Raw genomic sequence first — 27,043 nt, 5'->3', positions numbered from 1 at the left:
GAGTGACAATAACAGGGAAAATCGGATATAAAAATACAAGCCAAGTAAAAAGCACAATCCATTCATGTCATAATGTTTTGTTTTCCTCTGTCGTCCCTCCAAATAACGTTCATTGTTCCCCAATCAAACGTCCCCTGGGACAGCACTGGCAGTAAATGCCCTGTTTGTTTGTCCAGTCGTGGATTCTATTCTTGTTCTTTTGCCGAGAGAAAACCTATTTCCACCCGAGCCCCTGTACTCTCCCTGTGGATGTTTATGTGTTTTCACGCTTGGTTCCACCACAACTAGGCTGTTGCTTTCTGAAATTGGTTACACTGACTGCCGAGGGAAGTGCTTTTGCGAGGACTATGGCACTCTGACCCTAAGCAGACTGAGTGATTATTGTAACCTGGCAGGCGCTTCCTGACTCAAAAGCATCTGTGTAGGGCACACCTAAGACTTGATGTATTGCTGAGGTTGTCCACAAACAGCAGTTGTTATTTTGAGGTAAGTTTAGTGTATGTGTTGATATTCGTCATCCAGACAACATGATTCCTTTAACAAAATGGTATAAAGAATTGTGAACCAAAGTCAAATATCCACCACAAATGTTTTATCTATATGTGGGGTGTATCTTCATATGCATTTTCCTTTTTGATATATATTAATATATGATTTTACTATTTCCAATTTCCAATCTAGCAGACCAGTTGGCTCAAAGCCACTCTTTGTGTGGCATCTGGGGCAGTCACAGGTCTCTAATAAGCTACTAAAGATAGCCCGAGCTGCTTGATTTTGATAACACGAACTTCAAAGCACTTCCTATTCCTATTATTACAAAATGACATGTTACATTTAAAACCAAGCTAAAAAAATTGTATGCTTTCCCTAATGGGAGCCACTTTGGTTCAAAGTCAAAATAAAAATAAAAAAGTCCCCCTCTTTGAAAGGAGGGAAGCTCATTATATTCCAAATTCTCCCCAATCCCCTCTTTCTTTTTGTTCATATTCATATTCTCTCCATGACAGTAATTTAAAGTGAGAGACCGCAAGAAGGTGACATTGAATTACATTTTCACTTCCTTCTCCTTGGGTACAAAGCTTATGAGAAATGCCAGGTACAGCCCAAATCCTTTTTTCCCCCCTTGTATAAAAGAACTCACCGTCCACATAAGTCTGTCACTCTGACATCACTCTCCTAGACTGTGACGAGTCCACACACCATGTCCAATAAATGATCGCTCATTGGGAGCACAGTGCACCAAGTTATGCCTATGACAATGGTTCAAATTCGAGGTCTGACCATATATTCTACACTCAAAAGAACATGTTGGACTTGCTCATGGATAAACAAATCATACAGAATTTAAAGCACTTTAAATCACACCATGATTGATTGTTACATTCAAGTCTATACCAGTTGATCCATATAAATGATTTGTATTATTTTTGTAATGGTGACACAGTGCGCTGTGGGCTATTTTACATTTTCAGCATGAGCCAAAACACAGAAGCAAGTGTTTTCATAAAACATTCTCCAGTACTGAAGTCAGTACTATCCGTAGTATTTCATTTAACGGTCACACTTTACAATAATGGGCACCCATTCTTTATGGACTGATGTATGAATACCACAGGAATGAATACTTATGCACTTCATCTGAGTTCTGCTGTTAATCACATGTATCACAAGGCGAGGGATCAGGGTTAGAAACCAGGTTTGGTAGGTTTGTCAATTTTGTGGCCCCAATCAAAGCTCAGTTTAGGGGTCCCTCCACCTCTACCTGTCATGACCATTGTAGCTCACCACACACAGCAGTGTCGGTGGCAATTATAAGGGTGGGCTAGAGTATCGTCAGTGCACTCAAACTAAATTTAAAATGGGAGAGTGAAGGACATTTTCTTACCTTCTAGAACTTCACTTTGCAGTCTCTCACTGACTGAAGCTGGCAGAGTTACGGTGGCTCAAATGTTTCATGATGCAGAATGAAATTAGCATTTGTAAATAGACAGACGTGCAGTGTTACAACTTAAAGTTCTTTTAAGTGTTACAAACGTGTGCTTTCAGTGATGTTATGTGTGGAGGTCCTGTGCCAAATTAACCAACATGTCTAGCTTTAACAATGATCTCATCGGAGCTGCACACTATTCATTTTAAAAACAGTTCTTAAATGGAACAAACGTATCCCGGTGTTCTGACAAACTGAGCATCCCTGACAGGTAAGCAGCTCAGCTGGTCAGCACACCCCGGGCGGCAGCACTGTTCGCTGCCCCTGACATGCCATTCCAAACCTGGAGCAGTGCAGCCATTGACCGTGAGGATAAACACCGCAATCACATCCCTGACTCTGTGAAACTTAACCCTGCTCTTGTACCATGAAAAAAGTTACATTGACAGTACCATTGTGGTGGGGTCACAGAGACCCCATGGTACCACAGCAGGGTTAAACTGGATTCTGTCTCCATCTGCATAGACAACACAGACGTCATTCTAATTTGCACAGACCGAACTGCCCCCCCCCCCAAAAAAAAAACATCGACCAGACAGCAGGAAAGCAAAAGTATGTTCTTACCACTAATTAATTTGACTCACCTGGCATTAAACCTTGCTGTTGAGCCGGTTCATGCTCAATAGATACTGTCAGTCCATTCAGTTGTTGCTCAGTCATCGTTGAGCGAAGGTACTTCTTAATCAGCTTTAATTGTGAAAAGCTGCGTGCGCCACTTGCAACTTGCTGACCGTCATCAGCGCGATCATCGATGGGACAAAATCAAGATGAATCAGATGCTGGAATGGTGTGGTTTGGTTCCCATAGGCTACACATCGATGATTATGAACCTACTGATTGGTGTACACAGCATTCGCACTGTACTTTGGTATAATTTACTTATATTTCACTGTTTCACAATGAAGATCTTACAGACGATTTCTGGTTCCACAAGGTTTCCAAACTTCAGTTGGTCTATTATTTCTCACGTTTTTTTCTTTAAAATAATCCTAACCTGGCAGTGGCTCTTTCCACTGTCACTCATCTTAGTCCCGCCTTCAATCAGAAGTAAATGACCCAATCAGTGAAGTGAGGTTTTGGAAACCAATTCTGTTAGGACAGAACTGCTCCAGGGGCGGAACATAGTCTATATGATGTGTTTGATTGGTTACATGCCTTTAAAAGGCGGGATATGAGACTGACAAGCGTTTATATCAGTACAAGTCTGATCGTTTGGGGGGCTATAGCCTGATTAGCCCCCTCCTCGGTGCTCTCCTGCATGTGATCAACATCAGAACTCAGTGGAAGTGTATGATGTTATGATGTGTATGATGGCAAATGTTATTCCTGTGAGATTCATACAATTATTAATTAAGAAGTGGTGCCCATTATTGTACAGTGGTACCAATTTACCTGATAATGTTTCTAAAGAATCCTTAAAAATTAACACCAGGGTTATTGTACGTATCATCATTTGTATAAATCATTTATAAAATGTTTTTTTAGTTGATACAATCAAGGCGGTTGATTTTGAAATGTACTGAAAATAAAAGTTTTTTTACACTGTAAAGATATTTATGTGTCTAATTCTTGTGCGTGTGTGAACGGAGTCTTATTGTATGAGACGTTATACAGATTTGTTTTACAGTCCTCTCCCCCAAACTGCATGACAAAACTTTCACCGACCTATTAACTTATAAAGTAGGTACAGCCTTAGCAGGTCCTCCTTACTCAGGAGTTAATTGCAGCTCAAGTCACTGCCTTTCTGTCCTTCAGTCTGCCCTTTTTTATTTCCAAATGAGACAGTATGTTAGACTGCATGTCAATCGCTTTCTTTATTAGTCTGTTTTAAGAGAACATAAATGGGGGAATATGACCACACCATATTACATTATTCATTTGTCAATAAAAAGTTAAGCATGATGGCACAATAACGGCTTGCAATAAAAAGTCCCTCTTCCATGTGACATTTCATTATTCTGCAGGTCATTGGATCTAACCATTTTCATTTGCACAGTCAGCTGGGCATCAGCAATGAAAAATATCTCAGTGCAGGCAGAGCAACGTGTTCCTAAATCTTCCGCCCAAACTGGCTTAGCCCCTGGGAAGAAACTAAACACTGCGTGGCTCCCCTTATAGAGCTACCATTAAGCCATTCATATTATGATTATTTACAGCCCTAGCAGAGTCTGGTGTGAAGATTCAAGATGATGGCAGTCTAGTTCCTTTATTTTTCCCAAATGGATAGTAAAGGTCTAGCGCCCCCATGCTGTTCCACTCCACAGCCAAGGAAATCTCAGTACTGGTGTAATAAACACAAATTTAACTCTCACTTATCTAGGCTATACAGACCTGGGGTTAAACAAAATAATGTATTTTTTACGCCACTACATTTCCCACAGACGACTCCGTCACTCTTACTCACTTCGGGTAGGTCATGAATATGAACAACACCTATGAGAGTTACAATACACTAACTGCACAGACATGAAGGTGCCTGAACCATCCAGGATGTAGCACTATTGCGCAGTATGACAGGATGCTGCATCACAAGTACACAGTAAAAACATCAGTGTTCATTTCACTCTTAAAGAGTACATTTTAACACTATTTCAGATAACATTTCGTCCTTGAGTGTTAAAGTTACTCTTGCACCAGTGTTACATTTCCAGTGTTGTTTTCACTCTATTATGTGTAAAGAATTAACACTGCACTTCTCTCACCAGTGTCAATTACAATTAAATTAGATTCAAACCCAGTCTCCTGCACCACAGTGCAATAGATTATATTATAAGAAATGTGATCACTACAGGGGTACATATTTTATATTGTTTATTTTGTTTTGTGTTTTATTATACAACTGTTTGGTATGTGTGTGTGTGTGTGAACAGTGAGTTTGCTAAGAAAACTCAAAACAGGCTATTATATAAATCCACCAATGTTACCCTTTGTTAATATTGAATACAAATTAAAGTAATTTCCAGATATGTACCTAAATAACATTTAGTTTTGTTGGACGTGGTTTTCTTCAAGATAAAATTGAGGAGCCATGAAAATAAAATACCTTGATAATTTATGGAAAATAAAATGTTGGATTAAAACATCAAATTAATCTCTGGCGTGCCTCTTCATAAGGCTCACACACAAACACATGCACATTCATTTTATTTCTAAAATCACAATTTACTTTTACTTTTGGTACTTGAGTACTCTTGAAATTACCTACTTTTTTACTTTTACTCAAGTACTGTTTGAATGGGAGACTTATTACTTTTACTGGAGTACGTTTTTGATAGAATATTTTTACTTTTACTCAAGTATGACTTCTGAATACTTTCTACACCTCTGGGTATCACACAGTTGCTGAAATTTTGTTTCCTCATAAGATGTTCCAGTCATTTCTGCTTGCTGTTGACTATCCAACCAAGCTATCGTAGTCAGTGGGTATTGTGTGGTTAATACCTATGATTGTGTGACTCGTGATAATGAGAAATAAGTAAATAAATGGTGCCAAGGTCTGATTAGTTGCTTAGTGCAAGTACTCTAGTTTCATGATAGAGAAATATTTTATCAATTATCCTATTTTCCAACACAGAGAGTGAGATGCATTTATACCAGCCCCCCTGTATTGGCTCAACGCGCTGACTACACTGGATTCATGTTTTATTCAGCTTTATTACAGCTTCACCCTGCAGCCCCCAACTATATAGCACTTACTTATAGAGAACCTCCCACTCTCTGCTTATTGAAATCTAAAATGTAGACATTTCTCCTCTCCTACCTTAGATAAAGTTCTTGCCTGTCGTACCTAATGCTGATAGTTATCTAATATATTTATGTGTTTTGTGGGCTTAAGCATTTTCAGTTTCTTAAGTCATTTGTATAACCCTTCAGTACCGAACATAACAAGAACCATAGAATAGAAAATTTAATCACCACGGACCTTAATATCCTTCCACTGAGAAAAATGGGAAGGAGTTGGAATACTTTTGCAAGGTTTTATATAGTTTATAAAACCACTCTAAATCTCTGAGGAATGTGATTAAAAGCAATAACTCCCCCTAACAGCTTCAAGTAGAATATCCCCTGCATTCATTGGGATGTCTGTCTGAAATCTACAAAGCAATTGTTTTAAAAAAGCCAGACAGGAGAATAAATTATCGTAAACAGGAAGTATCCACACAAAAAATTAGTTCATGTTATTTAGATACTGACAGCCACTAATTTGGATGATAGCTGTGATGGAGATGTGTGAAGACCTACATAGCATGAACTCCACCAAGATCAATAATGCTGCACCACAACCATTAATTAGTACTACTTCACATGTTTCAACTGGCTGTAGGTTAATGAGTCTTGGATTATACCGCTTCGGTTCAATGTGGCACACCGGGGAATATGTTGGGATCAAGATGTTAGCACAACATGGTCTCGTATACAGCACTAGAGAGAGGACTGTCAGAAATTAAATGGATTTTGCCACAGATAGCATGCTGCATTGCACCAGTATAGTGAGTTTATGGAGAACAGCTCCAGGTGAAATGCAAATATTAGTCATGAAGTAAATTGACAGAAACAATATCAGTATACATATAAGCAATCTATTAGTTTGCTTAATTGATTAAAGGCAATTATTACTGTTCCATCTCATTTTTTCATTTAGTTGTCACAGTCCCATATCACTCAGATTTTCTTTTTCCTTTCCAATGTGGTTCGTACTGCTGGCGAAGAAGATGCTTTGGGCCGGCAGCTGCTATGTGTCTCACTCACACCCACTTAAACTTGCAGTGGGGCTCGTTTCACGTTCTGGCAAGCGGGTTATTTTGGTCTCAGTGCTAATTAACCCCTGGCCTCTCATTCTCAGCTTCCTCTAAAGGGCTGCAATGATGTTATAATGTGGGGAAGTGTTTTGATCTTGATCACGTTGGGGAAACTTTAAGATGAGCACTGTGATCCTCCGTGACAGTGAAAAACCCCCGGAGCTGAGGAGAGGCGCATTAGCTGTACTTTATCTATTCACTCCTAACAACTTTGCAAAGCTTGGCGTTGTATATATAGATATCCACACACATCGTTCTTTATTGTAGAAATAAAAGGAAGAAAAACAAATGATCTCTCATATGCAGTAATAACTGCCAGACAGGGCTTTAGTATTGGATGATTTGAAGGCCAAAGCCAAACCAAGGCCGCACAGAACCATGCTCAGAATTCATTACCATAATAAATGTTCTAACTTGTGTAATCAAAACCCAATTCAGATTACTAACTTCTGTTTAATTTGCTGTCGTGTCCCTGATGAGGTTTCCAGTCTTTGTCTTCAGCAGTCTGACAGCGTTTCCCGGCCTGCACGTTGATTGCTCTGATCGGACAGGTTTCTGATGCAGAGGCTGTTTTACTCAATTACAGAGCTCAAGGCTTCTTGGAGGGGATGCTGTAGACCTGTATTTCTCACAGATTTCTCATTCAAACTGACATCTCTGCACCCTACACAAGGGTATGTATACAGGGTGTATGTACATCTATATATACAGTATAAAGCAAAAGCCAGCTGTCAATTTGAACACATTCAGTTGTGAATTATTTACAGGTGTTGTGTGCTTTGAATGCTCAATTAAACGCACTCAGATCAGGTAGTGATACATTCCTGTATTTCTTGCCAGCCTCAATTTGATTTCTTAGGAACTTTTTAAGCTGCATTTTGCAAATTATGAAAGTAATTTCATTATTTTTAACTATCTACAAAACGTCTTGAGTTTAACCTCGTGTCATGTTGTATGTGTCACCTCCAATAATTGGTTCGTTTTAAATGCACAGATATGGCCTAATCAACTTGTCTGTGGTGAAAGGTTGGCAATGAATGCTCTCTTTGAAATAAACAGGTTGTTATTCCTGCATAATGTTAAAAACAGAAGTACAATTAAGCAAGATAAACTGGAGTAAGAGACATCCACACAGAACAGAGTGACAAACATAGGGAATCACAAACTTTGACAGCTAGACCATACAGGTATTGTCTACTGTGTTTGGGTAATAGCAATTAATAAACTATAATGTAAAATACAAACTCATGTCTCATATTATGTGCAAACCACAGGCAACATCAGCAAGACTACGTTACAATTTTAGAATGTGTTTTCTGTGTGGAAATGCATTGTTAAAGAATGTTTTCTATGTTTTACATCTTTAAAAAGCCATAATAGTGTTGTGATAACCTTGGGATTCCTCGTTAAGGTTATTACGCTGTGGAAATTGTGTTGTGTCATTACAAATGTATAGGACATCTCTTGAAGTAATTATGTTCAACAAATGAACAGTTCTGTATAGAGACTGCACACCAGACTGTTAACAAAGCTTTGCCTATTAGGAGTTAATTGCATTTCTACTCTCGTAACGTCTTTCAGACTGAATCAGCATAATATCCCTAAGTGACTTGAAATCCAAGGTCTTTTAGGATCTAACAATAGATTCATTTGGAACTAATCACCATATAGATAAACCGAATATATATTAGTTGCTTAGCAAACAAAGCACACATTGCCACAATTTTATAGGACTCTTGTGTGGATTGTTTTGGGAACAGATTTCCAAAATGTAAATGAAATAAAATTTAATTAAATACAATAAAACTGGCTGGTGTTATAAACCTTGGCATGTAGGCTATGCAGTCTTTGAAGAGAATTAAATGTGCGCTGAACAGCAGATAAGTTACACCGTGTGCAATTTGAGCAGATACGCCCAAGACAATGTCATCAGCCTGTAATGTACATAAAACCGCATTTCAACAATTTATGAAAGGCTTTAAGCTGTTCAGCTATGCATGTTTCTGAATGTCAACTAACCGAATCAACGTTAACAGTCCCTTGACACTTATGTGTCCAACACAGACACAAAGAACCAAAGGGAACGATGGATTGTCTTTGACATTTCTTCAGATTATCATACGAGTCAATTTCCATTTCTCAGCTAGGACTGAATTATAAAATTCTCCTTATATAGAAGGAAGACAGAGATCAACATTTTTTGGATGGGAGGTTAAGTAACATGGACCCCCTGAGACTTGTTTTGTATAACTCAGGTGATGCTAAACACACATAAGGAAGACTTTGACTATCTTTTGTATCAATACATTTTCCCCTTTTGAATGTGATAGTAGAGGCATATAAAATAAAAATATTCAGTACACTATGCCCAAGAAAATGTCAGCTAAATCCAGGTTTTCTTACATTTACAGCAATCAGATATGCATTATTGTGTGGGAGACGAACATTTCTTACAAGCTCTGAATGTTTTCAAGAGGTTTCTTTGTTTGTGAATTGGTTAACAGGGTTAAAACTATTCTCCAGAATCACATGACTGGAATTTGTGTCTTGGCTGTTTTAAGTATATAACTATACTATACTTCAAAATGTTTGGAATAGATTCAGCGTACCATGCAATACAAATTTCAAAGTAAATAACCCTGATACAGAGCGATCTGGTTATCCTTGAGTGCCTATGTGATGTCTGTCAGAATTAAATCTCTAAATCCAACAGCAAGAAGAATTCCTCTTGGCTACAATGTAGACTGCGCAACGTTTATACAATACAAAGGGCCCAGCGTGGGTCTGGTCTGCATCAAATCATTACATCAACATTTACCTTTCATTCACAGCACTAAAAACAGTTATAGAGACTTGACGTGACTCATGTCATGTATACATTATTAATCACGCTGGAGAAGTGCAGTGCAGTTTCCAGAAAAAGAAGCAATATGTTCTACATAAAAAAGAATGATGTTGTTGAAGTTATTTTGTTGAGTAACCTTGGAAGTCACATTACCGGACATGCTATTGCAGTGTGTGATGGGAAGACCGATGCACTCTGCTACTCTTGGACTCAGGGAGTGATGTCACTGTAACACTCGTGAAGGCAGTGATTGCTGTTACACTATAATTAATGCAAACATAATACAATAATTATCTTTTTCTTTGATTCTTTTTAATCTTTTCTAGTTTACTTTTTTATAAATCTATCATTTTAGCTTTGGCAATAAAGGAAGTTTATTACAAAAAAATAACTCTCACAACCAGGCTTATTAACATAAAACTAAAATGCTAATCAACACACTTGTCATAAAACTGCTGACACCAACTAGTGATGTTAACAACTCGAACATCTGCAGTGTTATTAGATGGGTCTGTCAACTCCTATTGGTCTGAAAGCGACTACGAAGCCAACAACAATAAAACAAAAATAAATCTGTGATAAATAACAGAAACTCTGTTCGCAACATATGTAGCCTTTTGTTTCTTTCTCTGTGTTGATATGGGAATCCCAACAGTGTCAGAACCAATCTGTTAAGCCAGCTGTGGCAAAATGAAAAGGTAATTGGCTGTTAAATTAAACCGGCAAGGCGAATATGTTCAACAGCAATTGAATTAATCTCTTAATAGTTCTGATAATCAGATTACACAGATGACCACTTCAACACTACATTGGTATCACATTTCCTCTCTTTGGGTTTTTACCTTTTGAAAAAATCCATCACAAAGGGGAAACACTGGCTTTTCTTTAGTCAAGCAGAGGAACTTAATGTAGAAGCACAAGGTATCAGATATATGTAAAAAGTCAAATTCAGCTGACAGAATCCATACCTCTAGAAAAAAATATTTAAAGCCTCCGCTGTGGTCGTCTTAAATCAATATGAATCCTTCTGTCAATACCTACATACATGAAGATAATGATTCAAATCTTCATGATTGTATTTTAATTTATTCATTTTTTTTATTTAATTCCAGTTTCTTATGTGGTCTTACTCTTGATGTATCGAAAGAATACCCATCGCTGTTATGTTCTGCAGTACATGGTGGCCTAACCAAACAGTGATTTATATTTAATAGATTACTAATTCTCAAACAGACTAAACAAACTAAGAAAAACATCTGCAACTAATGACAATTGTAAATGATGTTTAGGAGAGTTGGCATCAGAGATGTAGGGCCACATTCTTGAGCTGCTATATGCCTACGTTGTGTGGAATAGAACAGAACAGATCATAAAAGATTGGAGGAAGCAGACGGATTATGGAATAATAACATTAATTGATACAATTCATTTATATTATTGTATCGGACAAATTGAGTTGTGGGGGCAAATTCAGACAGGAGAGTGAGGATAATGTATGCCTTAAGGCTTCATTTGCTTTAGTAGAACCATTTACAATGAATCAATACTACTGTACACATCAGGGGGGAGCTGGCAAGTTTCTGTAAGCTAACCTTGTGCTTGCAAATAATGACACACAACATTACACAGAGTTGCTGTGTCTGTTTATACTTGGTTTTTAGATATTAGTCTGATTACCTTAATACATTTGACTAACCTTAAATAATTAAAGCTGACAAAGCCATTTTATTTGGCATATGGAAATCCACAAGGGGAAAGGGGAAGATTCGTGAATACAGCTCCGAGCACATTGTGTTCCTCTCAGTGGCACGCATGAGTGTGAGCACAGGTGCGGCCTCTGTGAAACGCAAAGAGACAGATCACCATTCTGCACCTCAGAGCTGCACTCAGTGGGCTCCGGAGAAGTTTCTCCAAATCTGAGATATGAATCTAGCCCTTACCTGTGAACAGAGGGAGCAGTGAGATCCATGGCAGTTTCTGCATGGCTGTGAAATGGAGTGGTTGATTAACACATTTCAATGATTTAATTGTGACTTTCCCCATTGTTGTTTGGCCTGCTGGTGTAAGTTCACCCCTCTAGAGCTTGTAATCATTATTAGCCCATATATCCACCCTTATTATTGCAGCTTAAACTGTCTATCTCATGGACCGTGCCTCGTAGCAAGTGTGTCCCGTGTTGATAGCAGGATTGTTGTTTAACCTTCCAGTGCAGTGAAAATCAAGTTGTATTAAAAGCTTAAGTGCTGCAACCTCCAAACAAATGAGTGATAGAAGGCTTTGCGTCCCTGGGGTGGTCAAGCAATTAATTAGTCAGGCAGTAAGGGATAGAAAGAGCAGACCTCTGGGCTCAGGGCAGCTCCTCCTGTGCAAGAGAGTGTGCGGTTCAGAGACAAGATACAGCACAGTCGTGTGTGACCTTTAGTGCTCTGCATACTGATGTCACCTGCTGAGGTATCACCAAGCACACAGGGCTGCAAGAGGACCAAGATTTCCATGACTCCACTAGAGGCCAATGAAAAAGACATGCCACTCAAGGGCTGAGCCAGAGAGCATTCATCACAAATCTAAATTAGCCCACACTACACCGCTCGACAGTGTGAGTCAGGCAAAGACTTGAATTCCAGGGACGAAATGAATGTGTTTCATCAGTTCCAGTCTATTGTCATCAAAATTTCAAAAACACACAGGTGAGCCCCAAGCTCTCTGTGATGAACTGCCAGCGGGTGTTGATATCACAAAATATTGAGACAGGAAAGTTGCCAAAACTTATAGGGACTTTAGAATAGCTTTTCAGGTTTACATATTCTGATAAAGGCCCAGAAAATCAGTTAGCTGTTTAACATGTGGATTATATAAAGTTGATTTGTGACACTACAAATTACTCACCATTTCCGTTTTTTGTTAATGATGTTCCCAAATTCTGTTTTAACATTATTCATTTCGTACAGTTTCTTTCAGAAGACAAGAACAACAGCAACCAACAATACCGAATTGTATTCGTTGATGATGATGGCGATTATTGTTAGTATTAAACTCTGCAACCATTTATGGAGAGGCAGAGACACACACAAGCCTACACTGCAACTTTTGCAGTTGAAAGACTCTGACTAGACTAGTATTGGAATCTGTGAAAGGCAAAAATGGTGAATGTGGTTTGAATGCAAAATGTTTCGGGTATTATGAGGTATTCATGAATATATACTGAGGAACAGAAGAACAGGCTATTGAGAACAGGTGTATGTGATAATGACTAATTAACGTGACTAATTAAGTAACAAGCTAAAAACTAGGAGGAAAAGTAACTAGAATTTGGGAGACAGGGATATCTGGAGCTGATCTGGGCAAGTGTCGGGTGAATACATAACAACGGCCAAGAAACGAAGAATCCTGAAGAATAACTCCTGATCTCACAGGAATGTTATAAACAGACAGGTGAGATAGCTGTGTCTCCACTCTTGTGCATGGGAGTTGATTTAAGTATTCAAACTCCTTGAACTGAATTGAAGCCTGCATGTAGGATTGTACTAAAAGATTCTGGGATTAATTAGCTATAAGCCACTAAATTAGCAAAGATGGAATACAATACCGCCTCTCTAATATAATCTTTGGTTCTGATAATTATATCTATTGTATGCTTGCCATTATTGCTCAATAACTTATTTTAAGATCAACAGTCTACAGAGTGATGAAATAAAATACCAGAACTAAATCAGCTTTCAGAAGAACAACTAATGGCTAGAAAGAACCGGAGTTGACATGCATTTATAAGTATTTGATTGTCTCTGGAGAGGATGTTAAAGTAGCAAATAGGCTGTTTGCGAATGGCAATACAAAAGCATCATGCGAATAATTGAAAAATAGGCACAGGCTGACCACATGCTCCTTATGGAAACAATTACATTTATTGACACTGATTGTAGCATGGTTACATAACGATAGGGCAAATTGTATGGATACAGCACACTTAGTGGGACTGAAGGGGCAGAAGAGGTCTACCCTGTCATTGTACAACAGATACTTTTTCTGTGAGAAAGGAGAGGAAATTAATCTCCAAGGAAAAATTAGCCGATCTGAAGACAAAGTGGCACGAAACAGCAGCAGCCTGTCAGGAACACTGCCAAGAGCCAACACAGCACTTCACGAAATGGACAAATATGTCCACTCCAGCATAGCCATGATATAAAAAAATACAATTAAATAATGTTTTCAGTACTGCTTACAAATGTAATTAGACAAACTACTACTACAACTATTACTACTAATTATAATAATAATAAAAGGTTATTTCTGGACATGCATACTCATTTCTACTTTAACCGTGACCTGCATTTTGATACATTACAAATTAATTAAAATACAATGCACAAATAATTTTCAATACACAGATGTCAACAGGAACAACGACCTACACTCACCAATACACTACAAATCAATCATATTTTAAAACAATCAACTTCTAGCTGGTATCACAGACACCTTCAGCAATTCGCCTTCATCCGATCATTACATGCAAATGATCACAGTATCAACCTCATTAAGGATCACTAATTACAAACATTAAAAAAATATTAATTTAGGTGTTCTGCTGTCATCAGTCAATGCGTAGGAACAAATAGGTTATGTATTTAAAAAAATGAATTGGTAAAGAATGTAGTTCATACACATTAAAAAAATACTTTAATATTGTAACAATTTAAAACATTAATTAGTACCATGTCAGGTTTAACAGATTTATTGTGTGACCACTGAATTAATTACATAATAATCTCTCATTGGATGTGTTAAAAAAACAAAAACAACAACATTATCATGCAAAAATACCACAAATACACGTGCATTCATACACAACAGATATATTATAATACCTTAGAAATTCAGTAACCAAAGCGCAATGATTTTTCTGATTAGAAATGTGAAACTCAAACAGAATTGTCTTCACGTTGCTGATATAGCACGAAGTCTGAGCATTACAGCGCCTGAGAGTCCCGCAGTCCCTCACTGCTCTCAGTTTCAAGTAGCTAATCTCAGAGTGTGATCTTTTGGGATACGAAGTTAATCAGCAACTACGGCGTGACTCAGTCATGGATTTCATATACCTTGTGCCTGTTTCTGAATCTCATTTCCAGATATGAAATCCATATTGCCCTTGTGGCTGCTCTGTGATATTATTCTTGATGCCAGCCCCTCTGAGGATTTGAAAGACCTCAGACAAATCTCATGGCTCACCTTTGATACAAGATGTAAAGGTTCACATGCCTTAAACTATGAGGGAGTATCTTTCCCTGATCTCTGGGTTTAGTCTAGTCATGGCTCCTGAAGTAGTGGAATAACATCTCTGTGTTTAAGTGGAAGCTTGAGGGGAAGGAAAAAATACCCCAATTACACACATCAAACCACAGAAAACTGTCAGATTGCTTTACCTGATTAGAAGACAACTTTTAGGATACAGGATGCTGAATGAATTCTTCAGTTAATATTTGTTTAGCAAGATTTAATCTCTCTCCTGATGCTACTCTGGGAAGCCTAGGATACCCTAAATCGATGATGAATGACTGCTCTGTGCGTTTTCAAACACAGGATTCCCAGAGCAGCCATGCATCAGTCTTTGACAGTCAGTTGAACAAGGTAGTACATTTGATGTGTGTTCTACTATAAGCAGGTGCAAAAGGCCTTTAAGATTCAAAGGAAAATTACAAACAGGTATTTTTCTAGGCAAGGCCTCTTTGCTTTTCAGAGAATTTTACTTATAAACCCTAAAATATTTTTTTGAACTCTTAACGCTATGCACAAATAGTTTTTTCTTCTTCTTTTTGATACAATTCATTGCAATGTCATACCCTGGAATTCTGCAAGCTGTCCAACAAAAACTTTAAAACATTTTGGTAACATAAATCAATAAAGAGATCTTCTGTATTACGTTTTTTTTTGTGAAAACTATGTAAGAGACTAAAATGAGAAGGAATCACTGGGTTAGGGATCTTTGAAGATTAACTAGCGCCAGTAACTGACTCCTGGTTGCTAAAGTGCTCACTGGCCAACAAATGAGATGTGTCTCGTGGAAGACAGCCATGACATAATACCCCCGGCTCCACACTGCCTGTGTCTAAGGGTTTCTTCAGCTAAGTTCACGTTCTCGTATTTCAAACAAGCATTAACGGGAATCTCTTCCTCTGAAATGTACGGTTGTCTGAGCGAACCCCTTCATTTCCCAACCACAATAGTGTGCATTTTACAAAACTAAACTACACATCTATCGGAATTGATTGTTCAACTGTCAAGAAGCACAATCAATGTGATGTGAATTGCTTTCCTTCCCGTCATCCATTACACTCGGCACATTTCCAGCACCCGGAAGTGGGGGAAGTGGTCTGTTTATATTGACCTCAGGGATTCCACAGGTGCTTTTCACCACCTTCATCTGCCTTCATAGAGAGGGTTGGCTACAATCTGGAGGATAAAGTAAAAGATGGGATTCAGATGGGATCCCAAGGAAAAGCATGGCTGGAGACACACTAGAGCAGGCAGGTAACCCGTAAAAAATTACAGAGCAATCAAATCTGCAAATCATATGGTCGACAGTTTCACAGTGGGGTCTGCCTGTGTGGGATTTTATAATATTATTTATAGAAATGCCATAACTCCTTGATTGATTACAACCTCCAGCTGCTATGATCACAACACAGCGCCAGGCATAATATCCCCATTGAAATGCAAATCTGAACCCCCGAGCAGCTTGATCGTGTCGGTACACAATGAATGAAGACAGCAGTGAGATTTTCCTGAATAATATAGCTAAATGTTAAACCAGTACAAATTGATAAATTATTAAAATTCAAGTTTAAGACTCAGACACTGTATTCAAGATTTGTAAATGACCCAACACCTGCCTAATAGTATATATTGTATAATAACTTCCAGAAAACTCGATTAAATAATAGTTTGACATATCATTACAAATTTTTCCTTTCTGTTTGGTTTAATTTTTTTTTAATTTCCCCTTGTGAGACATTGATTGATTCAGCTCTGGTAACTCAAGCTGAATTGCGTACAAATGTTTAATATGAACTGAATGATCAGATGAACAACAGCCTTTGTGGTTATAAGTGTAAATTAATGCAAGATATTTGGCTTTAGGATAAAGAATACTTACAAATAAAGCTGTGGAATATACAGTGAGGGAAAAAAGTATTTGATCCCCTGCTGATTTTGTACGTTTGCCCACTGACAAAGAAATGATCAGTCTATAATTTTAATGGTAGGTGTATTTTAACAGTGAGAGACAAAAAGATCCAGAAAAACGCATTTCAAAAACGTTATACATTGATTTGCATGTTAATGAGGGAAATAAGTATTTGACCCCTTCGACTTAGTAGTTGGTGGCAAAACCCTTGTTGGCAATCACAGAGGTCAGACGTTTCTTGTAGTTGGCCACCAGGTTTGCACACATCTCAGGAGGGATTTTGTCCCACTCCTCTTTGCAGATCCTCTCCAAGTCATTTAGGTTTCGAGGCTGACGTTTGGCAACACAAACCTTCAGCTCCCTCCACAGATTTTCTATGGGATTAAGGTCTGGAGACTGGCTAGGCCACTCCAGGACCTTTATGTGCTTCTTCTTGAGCCACTCCTTTATTGCCTTGGCTGTGTGTTTTGGGTCATTGTCATGCTGGAATACCATCCACGACCCATTTTCAATGCCCTGGCTGAGGGAAGGAGGTTTTCACCCAAGATTTGATGGTACATGGCCCCGTCCATCGTCCCTTTGATGCGGTGCAGTTGTCCTGTCCCCTTAGCATAAAAACACCCCCAAAGCATAATGTTTCCACCTCCATGTTTGACGGTGGGGATGGTGTTCTTGGGGTCATTCCTCCTCCTCCAAACACGGCGAGTTGAGTTGATGCCAAAGAGCTCAATTTTGGTCTCATCTGACCACAACACTTTCACCCAGTTCTCCTCTGAATCATTCCGATGTTCATTGGCAAACTTCAGACGGGCCTGTACATGTGCTTTCTTGAGCAGGGGGACCTTGCGGGCGCTGCAGGATTTCAGACCTTCACGGCGTAGTGTGTTACCAATTGTTTTCTTGGTGACTATGGTCCCAGCTGCCTTGAGATCATTAACAAGATCCTCCCGTGTAGTTCTGGGCTGATTCCTCACCGTTCTCATGATCATTGAAACTCCACGAGGTGAGATCTTGCATGGAGCCCCAGACCGAGGGAGACTGACAGTTATTTTGTGTTTCTTCCATTTGCGAATAATCGGACCAACTGTTGTCACCTTCTCACCAAGCTGCTTGGCGATGGTCTTGTAGCCCATTCCAGCCTTGAGTAGGTCTACAATCTTGTCCCTGACATCCTTGGACAGCTCTTTGGTCTTGGCCATGGTGGAGAGTTTGGAATCTGATTGATTGATTGCTTCTGTGGACAGGTGTCTTTATACAGGTAACGAGCTGAGATTAGGAGCACTCCCTTTAAGAGAGAGCTCCTAATCTCAGCTCGTTACCTGTTTAAAAGACACATGGGAGCCAGAAATCTTGCTGATTGATAGGGGATCAAATACTTATTTATACATGCAAATCAATTTATAACTGTTTTGAAATGCGTTTTTCTGGATTTTTTTGCTGTTATTCTGTCTCTCACTGTTAAAATACACCTACCATTAAAATTATAGACTGATCATTTCTTTGTCAGTGGGCAAACGTACAAAATCAGCAGGGGATCAAATACTTTTTTTCCCTCACTGTAGTTGGAAACCATATCGATAACAAGTTTTAAAATATAAAACTATTATATAATGGGACCTTGATAGTTTAATATTCAGAAATATGTATTATTGAAATATACATGTGTTCTGTGAATTGGAATATTATTTGTTATGGTTTTTCCCACAGTACATACTAAAATGTGGGGTATACACTAAGGTACTTTTATTTATAATGTATGATTTTCAATTCTTTAAATAAATGTTCATATTTCCTGTCACGGGAATTCAATATTAGTAACACAAAGACCAAAAGACTATGTGGAAATACAAAATGTAAATGAGCAAAACCTTTTAAATCACATTTTCTTCACCCAATAGAAAGTGAAAATGATGTTGCCTTTGTTCAAATCTTGAGAGCTCTTGACATTTAAAATTAATAATATGGTATTAATTTTGTGAACCACTAAGCCAAACAAACACAAAACGTAGATCCATGTTCAAATATGCATCATCACCAAATAGTCAAAATTATAAAAGCACCATTAATCTTATGCAGGTTTGCTTTTATTTGACTAAAATTTGTTATGCACATATTTGGGTACTTTGCTTATACCCATAATTTAAAAATATGGCTCAGCTCAGCTTAACTCTCCCCTAGAGCATGTCTGTCCTCTCCCTTCAGTATTCAACCTCTCAAAGCCACCGTTCCTGACCCTTTTCACATCACCACTCAATGATTCGGCTTTGGATTTTATTAAGTTACTATTCAGAAAACACTCAAGTGTTAATTTTGCCACAGTTCATTAGTAAACCCTGGTCTTTGGGCCACGCATGTTCTCGTTACAGTAGATTCATCCACGGTGCACAGCTCTCAGCAAAAAGTTCCTAGTGTTTCGGACACCCTACTTTTTCCTGCCTATAAAAAGTATTTTGAGCTTCCAAGTCTTATTTTTAAAAGAAGTACACAAACTAACTATAAATCTTAAAAGTTCTAGTGTTTATTTTCTGAACCTAATTTTCATATCCATGACTGTCAGGTTGATTCATAAGCCAATTCTTAAAGACCTCTCCAGAACCAGAACAGCATAAAACATACTGTAATATCTCTGTGCAATTCACATGCAGACGAATACTTAACTCTTCACTCAGATTAATGGCTGAGAAAAAAGCAAACAATGACAAGAATAATAACATAAGCCAAAATCCCTTCTCTTCATACATTAAAGAAGAGGCTGGAGTTTTGCCAGAAAAGCATCTAAAATGTATTTAACTCCTCAATTGGAATCATGTCTTGTGATTGGATTAAAGAAAAAGTGAACTATTTGGACAAGCAGACCAGCTATATGTTTGTTGCACAAGAATAAAAAATATAAAGCTTACAAATAAATAAAAAAATCTATAGAAATGAGTTTGTGAGTTCTTTGTCACCAACTTCATAAAAATAAAGGGATAAACATATTGCTTTACAGACTAATCGTAGATAATAAGAGCATAAACTTAATAAGTTGCAAACTAACCACTTTAAATGTCATTCTGTGTTCAGGAGTGAACAAACATCAGGAGGTAATGTTTGATTTATTTATATTGTACGAGAGAATTTCACAGCGATTGTTTTTTTTAGTCATAGATCTTTAACTCTTACATGTCTCTTTAACCTAATGTTAACTCCAGCTTGAAGAGCATTACATATTTGTGAACTTCATAATAATAATTATTAGTAGTAATATGAATACATACAAAATAAAATAATATATTTAGGTCATTTTGTTTGGCACGCCAATATTAAAAAGTGTTTAATTAGGAGCACCTAAAGTATTAATAGTCTACAGTTAAATGGTCATATTAGTATTTGCTATGTCCAAATTAAGTGCAGTAATACACTCACCTAAAGGATTATTAGGAACACCATACTAATACTGTGTTTGACCCCCTTTCGCCTTCAGAACTGCCTTAATTCTACGTGGCATTGATTCAACAAGGTGCTGAAAGCATTCTTTAGAAATGTTGGCCCATATTGATAGGATAGCATCTTGCAGTTGATGGAGATTTGTGGGATGCACATCCAGGGCACGAAGCTCCCGTTCCACCACATCCCAAAGATGCTCTATTGGGTTGAGATCTGGTGACTGTGGGGGCCAGTTTAGTACAGTGAACTCATTGTCATGTTCAAGAAAGCAATTTGAAATGATTAGACCTTTGTGACATGGTGCATTATCCTGCTGGAAGTAGCCATCAGAGGATGGGTACATGGTGGTCATAAAGGGATGGACATGGTCAGAAACAATGCTCAGGTAGGCCGTGGCATTTAAACGATGCCCAATTGGCACTAAGGGGCCTAAAGTGTGCCAAGAAAACATCCCCCACACCATTACACCACCACCACCAGCCTGCACAGTGGTAACAAGGCATGATGGATCCATGTTCTCATTCTGTTTACGCCAAATTCTGACTCTACCATCTGAATTTCACAAATGCTTTGCTGCATACCTCGGTTGTAACGAGTGGTTATTTCAGTCAAAGTTGCTCTTCTATCAGCTTGAATCAGTCGGCCCATTCTCCTCTGACCTCTAGCATCAACAAGGCATTTTCGCCCACAGGACTGCCGCATACTGGATGTTTTTCCCTTTTCACACCATTCTTTGTAAACCCTAGAAATGGTTGTGCGTGAAAATCCCAGTAACTGAGCAGATTGTGAAATACTCAGACCGGCCCGTCTGGCACCAACAACCATGCCACGCTCAAAAGTGCTTAAATCACCTTTCTTTCCCATTCAGACATTCAGTTTGGAGTTCAGGAGATTGTCTTGGCCAGGACCACACCCCTAAATGCATTGAAGCAACTGCCATGTGATTGGTTGGTTAGATAATTGCATTAATGAGAAATTGAACAGGTGTTCCTAATAATCCTTTAAGTGAGTGTATATGCCCATTTAGGTTGCTACTCAAAGTCCACATAAATCCACTGTGAGGCCTAACAATGATTTTTCCATTTGTCTGCATCTTGTTTTGAGTTTAAACATATGCCTAGGCTTAAAAAACGATGAGATTTCATGACCAAAGCAACAAACTACCCCCATACATCAGATTCCAACAAGTAACTAAACAAGTTAGTGCACAGGACTTGATTATGAAGTAGTGAACAATTATTCACTCACACACAACTATACACACACACATCAACCCCCCCCACCACACACACACGCACACACACACACACACACACACACACACACACACAAACACAAAACGCTCAAAGCTCCAGTTTCATATGTCACACTTGATTGCAGAGCAGTCCTGTTTTCAATTATCTGGCATGTTAATTTTATTTTTCAACATAAACTGTTATTCCTTCATTCTCAGATATATAGAAACTGCTTCTGTTTGAGCTCAAATGTTCAGGAGTAGTAAATAGGTGCTTCTCCAATCCTTTCATTTACATTCACATTCTGTCTACATGTTACTTATGCATGAGAGTCTTTTGCATATAGGTATTAAATATGTATTTTGAAATATAGTGGGAATTCAGTTTTAATTTATTGGCAGACATGTACACATATACAGAGTGTTTATAGGAGTTTGTAAATATTACAATACAGGTGAAAAGTACGTTTATTTGTATGCCAATCAATGTTAACCTAACTCAGAGGTTTGTTACAATGATGGGGAAATACCTAATTAAAACCAAACACAATTCATCCAATGAATTAAAAATCTGAAAACAATCGGCACACTTTCTTTTGTGATTTAGACTTAATGGCGCTTTTAATTAAATAATTACGTGGGCTTTGCTCGCTAATGAATATTTTCTCTGCTCTTAATGTGTATTTCTGTAATCCCTTTATGAATTGACAGAGACGGGTATGGCGAAATAAGACAATTAGACAATTAGATCATGTTCCACGTGTTCTTTGAGATTAATTTTCTCCTTTCTAACTCTCTCATGAGGTTTAACTCAGATTATGAAATTCTTCTCTAACAGAGAGTCTACCTAATTTAATCTGACTTCAAGTCATTTATTTAAAGATCTGACCTTTTCAATTTAAATTCACACTGGCATTTGAAGTTAATGACGGACAAAACAAAGGGGAACCTTGTAAAAGGTGGTTAAGCCATGTGCGTGTGCATGTGTATATGTGCGTGTGCGTGTGTATATATATGTGTGTGTGTGTGTGTATGCGTGTGTGTTTAAATGGCATATATTGTTTCATAAAGGATTGTACACAGGGAGAAACTTGAAATAGTGAATGATATTCAGACAAGGAAATGCATCAGTCTGAAAAGTATAACATTATGAAAATGATGTTTACAAGACACTTTTATATTCATGTCTCCCATATGTGTCAAAACTGAAACCCATCTTGACTCTGAATTACTGGGCAACAGCTTTGAGAGAAAACCAAGTTGCTCTGAAAGAAAAGCGAATGGAGAATTCAAAAGCTGGACTGTCGAAATGTTGTAGAAATGTAGTTCAGAATCTGCCTGACAGGAGCAGTGAGTGTCAGCATGTCTTGCAAGGTTAGGTGTGAAGCTTTTTAGTTCAGATGAATGCTGGATCACATCCATAAAAGTCATGTCATTCACAGTCTTTGATATTCTGCACTGAGGGAAATGAACAAAGACTTTCAATATAAAATGTCGTTTTGTTTCTAATCCACTAGAAACATCAGTAAACGTTGAAAGGATAGCGCTTCAAGTCAAAGGCCTTTCAGTTTAGAACAACGATTTCTACCTTAATAAAATATCGATTCGGCACCTGTTACACTCAGTACATAATTGATTCACCCAGTACACAGTTCTAGGTCCTGATTTATGCTACGTCTCTGAAGTCTCTGGACACCTCTAACACCTCTAACCTTTTTTACTTGTCTTCATTGCATCCATTAACATTTTGTGGCCTTTGTAATAAAGCTAGTAATGACTGAAATAAGTACATGAGCAGAAGAGACACTGGAATTTACTACAAGCACATCCAGAGAACTTGTCGAACCTTGCCCACTAAAGCCTTCTGAAGTTTTTACATATTTTATTAATTCATACCCTCAGACCGTCCTCAACTAGGAAGGTAAAAACGTCTTCCCATCGCCCTGTCATCTCGAGTTCACAAACTGGCTCTTCTGAATGACTCTGCTCTGCAATAATGGGATAATAGACTGAAACACACTGACCATTCATGGTAATTGTCATGGGCACCAACAGATATATTTTCGCTCAGGTTAGTTGTGTTCAGTATTTCTGATAATTAATGTTAATGTTTTTTTATTTTGTTTTTTCAATTTGATGTGAGTGTTGCAGACCCAGGGTCAGGTGTTATAATGCAGGGAACACATACGACCAGATAGTCATTTAATTCAGTTTCTTATCTTTAAAAAAAATACACAAACAGAATGATTGTAGCAAATCTATCCCTTCCCAAGAGAACACAAAAACTCCTGAGAGCAGGAAGAAAACAAGAGCTACCCTCTATACCAGTGGTTTTCAAACAGGTCCTAGAGTACCCCCTGCCCTGCTGGTTTTTGTTCCAACCAAGGTCTTAATTACTTAATTGAATGGTATATTGCTTTGTTAGGTCAATTAGGGTTTCAATTCAGCAATTAAGACCTTGGTTGGAAAAAAAAAAACAGCAGGGCAGGGGATACTCCAGTTTGAAACCACTGGACTCTATACTAACCATCTCCTTGAAGAAACCCAACCTTCCAACTGACCCCTAGCAGTTCTCACACTCCCTCTTTATACTCCAAGGTCTAGAACTCCTCCCCCAAGAACAGACCATTAATACAATATAAATAACTCAATATCTAAAAGTATAAACACAAATACACTGCATTGCCCACTCTCATGATAAACAAAATTAATTATATCTAATACCATAAAGAAAAACAAACCAACATTAGTACAAAGAAAATAAAACAAAACATTATTGCACACACCTCTTTCCTACAACCACTTGAACCTTTCCCTTGGCCAGAGAATTAAGAGTGGCTACCTTAATACAATAAATATGGTAATGGCCAAGCATATATTGCACTTCTCCAGGCTGGCCTCTGTAACCACTTTACCCTTCACCAACATGGCTGCCCACACACCAACCCCCACAACTCCAGCCTAGCTCCCCCTTTCCCTCCACAACAGGTAAATTCATAAGTGAGTTATTAATATCAACCATGCCCCTTTTTTTTAATACAACAAATTACCACCATTAATAACGTTTAAAAAAGGCGTTTTAACTGCATCACACAAATCAGCAATGAGTAGTGTGGTTGTATTGGAGATGGGTTCACTCCATCACAGTGAGGACTATGAACTATGAAGATTCCTCATCTGTATGCTGAATCAGTAGAGCCACTCTGTATTTGGTTTGGTATTACATTTGGTGTGATTTTATTTGGGCCACTCATTATATATTTCCAGAACAAAGCTATGCTGTCCCTTTGCGATTCACTGTAAAGTAAATAATCCCAGTTATATCACACCTTTAGGTCTCATAGATTACATTACACATCACTCAGACACATCAGTTTGCAAAGTTTATACAGAATTGGGTTTATGTTTACTTAGTTTTGTCTTGGTCATATGCATTTCCAAATAAAGACGCATTCCCTTCAACGTGAATATATGGTGAAGATTTCCATGGAAAAAGTTCTCGGCTCCAAAACAGTACAGTAAGAGTGTTTAATTACTTTATTTATTTATCAGTGTCATCAATCATTGAACCTTGCATCCTGTAAAGCCTTATATGAATGAGGGTAATCAACTTTTCATCATAGCGCTGACAGATTTTATCACCAAGTTGTTTAGTTTGCTTTTCCATTGTCAGCTATATATGCAAACGTAATTGTTTATATATAGTCCTGTATTCACTGTGTAACACTGACTGATTACAGTCACTGTGGGTAACAGATTGCTCTGAGGAAAAGAGCCTACTTTATAAACACACTCCCTCACACTGAAGAGCGAGAGACCAAGACTTAACTTACTCTCGTTGCTTTTCCAAAGTCTGTAAACTTCATTTCAGCAGCTCTGTAGCCTGAAGCTCAGTTTCCTTCATCAACGCAAATCACAGAACGTAGTGGAGCAAAACAAATAATTACAAAAATAGACTAATCGGTTTGGTTTAGGATTAAAAAACAGAGAAAAAAGCAAAACAAGTGCCAGGATTGAAATCAAACCAGGTCAAGTCTGTCATTGTCAGCTGGGTGAGGGATGATAGCCTGCAAGCAGTGGTGCAAAACTGCAAGTGTGACAACCTCAGACAAGGAGTTGGACATGCAGGAGTAGTATAACTCTTAGAAAACAGTGTGAGATTCACTAACAATTCCCAACAGCATAAACTGATGGGATTCTAGGGAATTTTACTAAAATACATAGTTGCTCATGAGGATATAACCTGATTCAAATACCAGGCAGGGATAGATTTGCTACAATCATTCTGTTTGTGTATTTTTGTGTATTTGATGTGCAACTGTTTTTTCTGTTGTTGTTGACTTATGACAGGTACAAATAAAGCCTACAACATTTCAGTGTTGGGAACTGATGTATTAAATTGTAGACATAGGATCACGACACAAGGGTATCTAAACCTGACCAAATCAAATAAACAACCACAGGGCATGTAAAGCAATTTTGTATTTGTCTTTTTTGTTGTTCAGTGAATTAACTAGTTTGTTACTTTAATGTGTACGACATGAACTGTGTCGTACCAGCGCCCCTGGTGAATAATGCAAAATGTACTTCAACAGAAGTGACTGTTGCTTCAGGTTAAAATGTAAACGTTGTTCTCTGTGTAGAGGATACGGGGATTTTGGGAGGCTTTTATTCTCAAATATGGTTTTAGTCTGGAACTGACAGACATGACATTGGTGGAGCCATGCAGATCTGCGCAGTTCTGTGGAAATGTGCATTACACAAACACTGTCAGCGTTCTTTGATCAGATGTCTCATGTCACAGGGAACACACACATAATTGGTGCAATGAATGTGAGTTAAGCTCTCTGTTTACACAGTGTTTATTTCTGATATTAAAAGTGATTTGTTCCCAGAGCTGGTATTTTTGCATTAACAACTATATTAACAAATATAGTTATTTATTATATAAAATCGAGATATAAAATTTGCCTACAAGACCTACATTTGTTGCTCTATACCAGGGGTTCCCAATGTCTGGTGGTGGAGGGCCAATTTCCGGAGGTTGCATGAGATGGGGGGGTCGCAGCAGAAAATGAACCACCGTTGAAAATGAAATTTGTCCCAAATCATACCTTTTTATTTCCTATACAATTCTGTTAGGGAACATTTATGAACTTTTAATAGTTTTATTTTATTTTTCCCCAAATTACATGTGCAATTTGTAACAAATTCTTTATAAAGTGTAAAAATATAATAAAGGTTCAGATAAGGGGGTGTTGAAGAACATCCTCGAGGGCCGCATTTGGCCCCCAGGTCGCACTTTGGGAACCGCTGCTGTATACAGTGCACCTCCACTTCTAATTATACTTCCCTGTTAAGAGTTTACAGTCAATTGAGTCATTATATGTATTTTGTGTTTTTAATAAATGAAGTGAGTGTGACATTCAAAATAATCGTAATTCCAGGAGCCGTGTACACAGTTGGTCCTGTACCGATCTAGAACAGTGGTCCTGGAGGACGCCCTACCCTGCTGGTTTTGTTCCAGATGAGCTCTCAATTACTTATTTGAACCCTTAATTAAAGTAATAAT

At 38.1% G+C, this 27,043-nt stretch overlaps 1 protein-coding gene across 1 annotated transcript in view; it reads right to left on the bottom strand.

Moving 5' to 3' along the window:
• The window catches only part of LOC136751747 (skin secretory protein xP2-like), a 48,984-nt gene extending 24,585 nt beyond the window's left edge, over positions 1-24,399 (bottom strand). Inside the window, exon 1 of the mRNA XM_066707541.1 lies at positions 24,387-24,399. Coding sequence (XP_066563638.1) covers positions 24,387-24,399 — 13 coding nt within the window. The remainder of the gene's footprint in view (positions 1-24,386) is intronic.
• Between the last annotated feature and the right edge of the window lie 2,644 nt (positions 24,400-27,043).

This window comes from Amia ocellicauda, chromosome 6 (assembly GCF_036373705.1).
Source record: "Amia ocellicauda isolate fAmiCal2 chromosome 6, fAmiCal2.hap1, whole genome shotgun sequence".
Classification (NCBI taxonomy): Eukaryota; Metazoa; Chordata; class Actinopteri; order Amiiformes; family Amiidae; genus Amia; species Amia ocellicauda.
The sequence above is the reverse complement of the archived record's forward strand: the minus strand, read 5'-3'. Positions and strand labels throughout refer to the sequence as shown.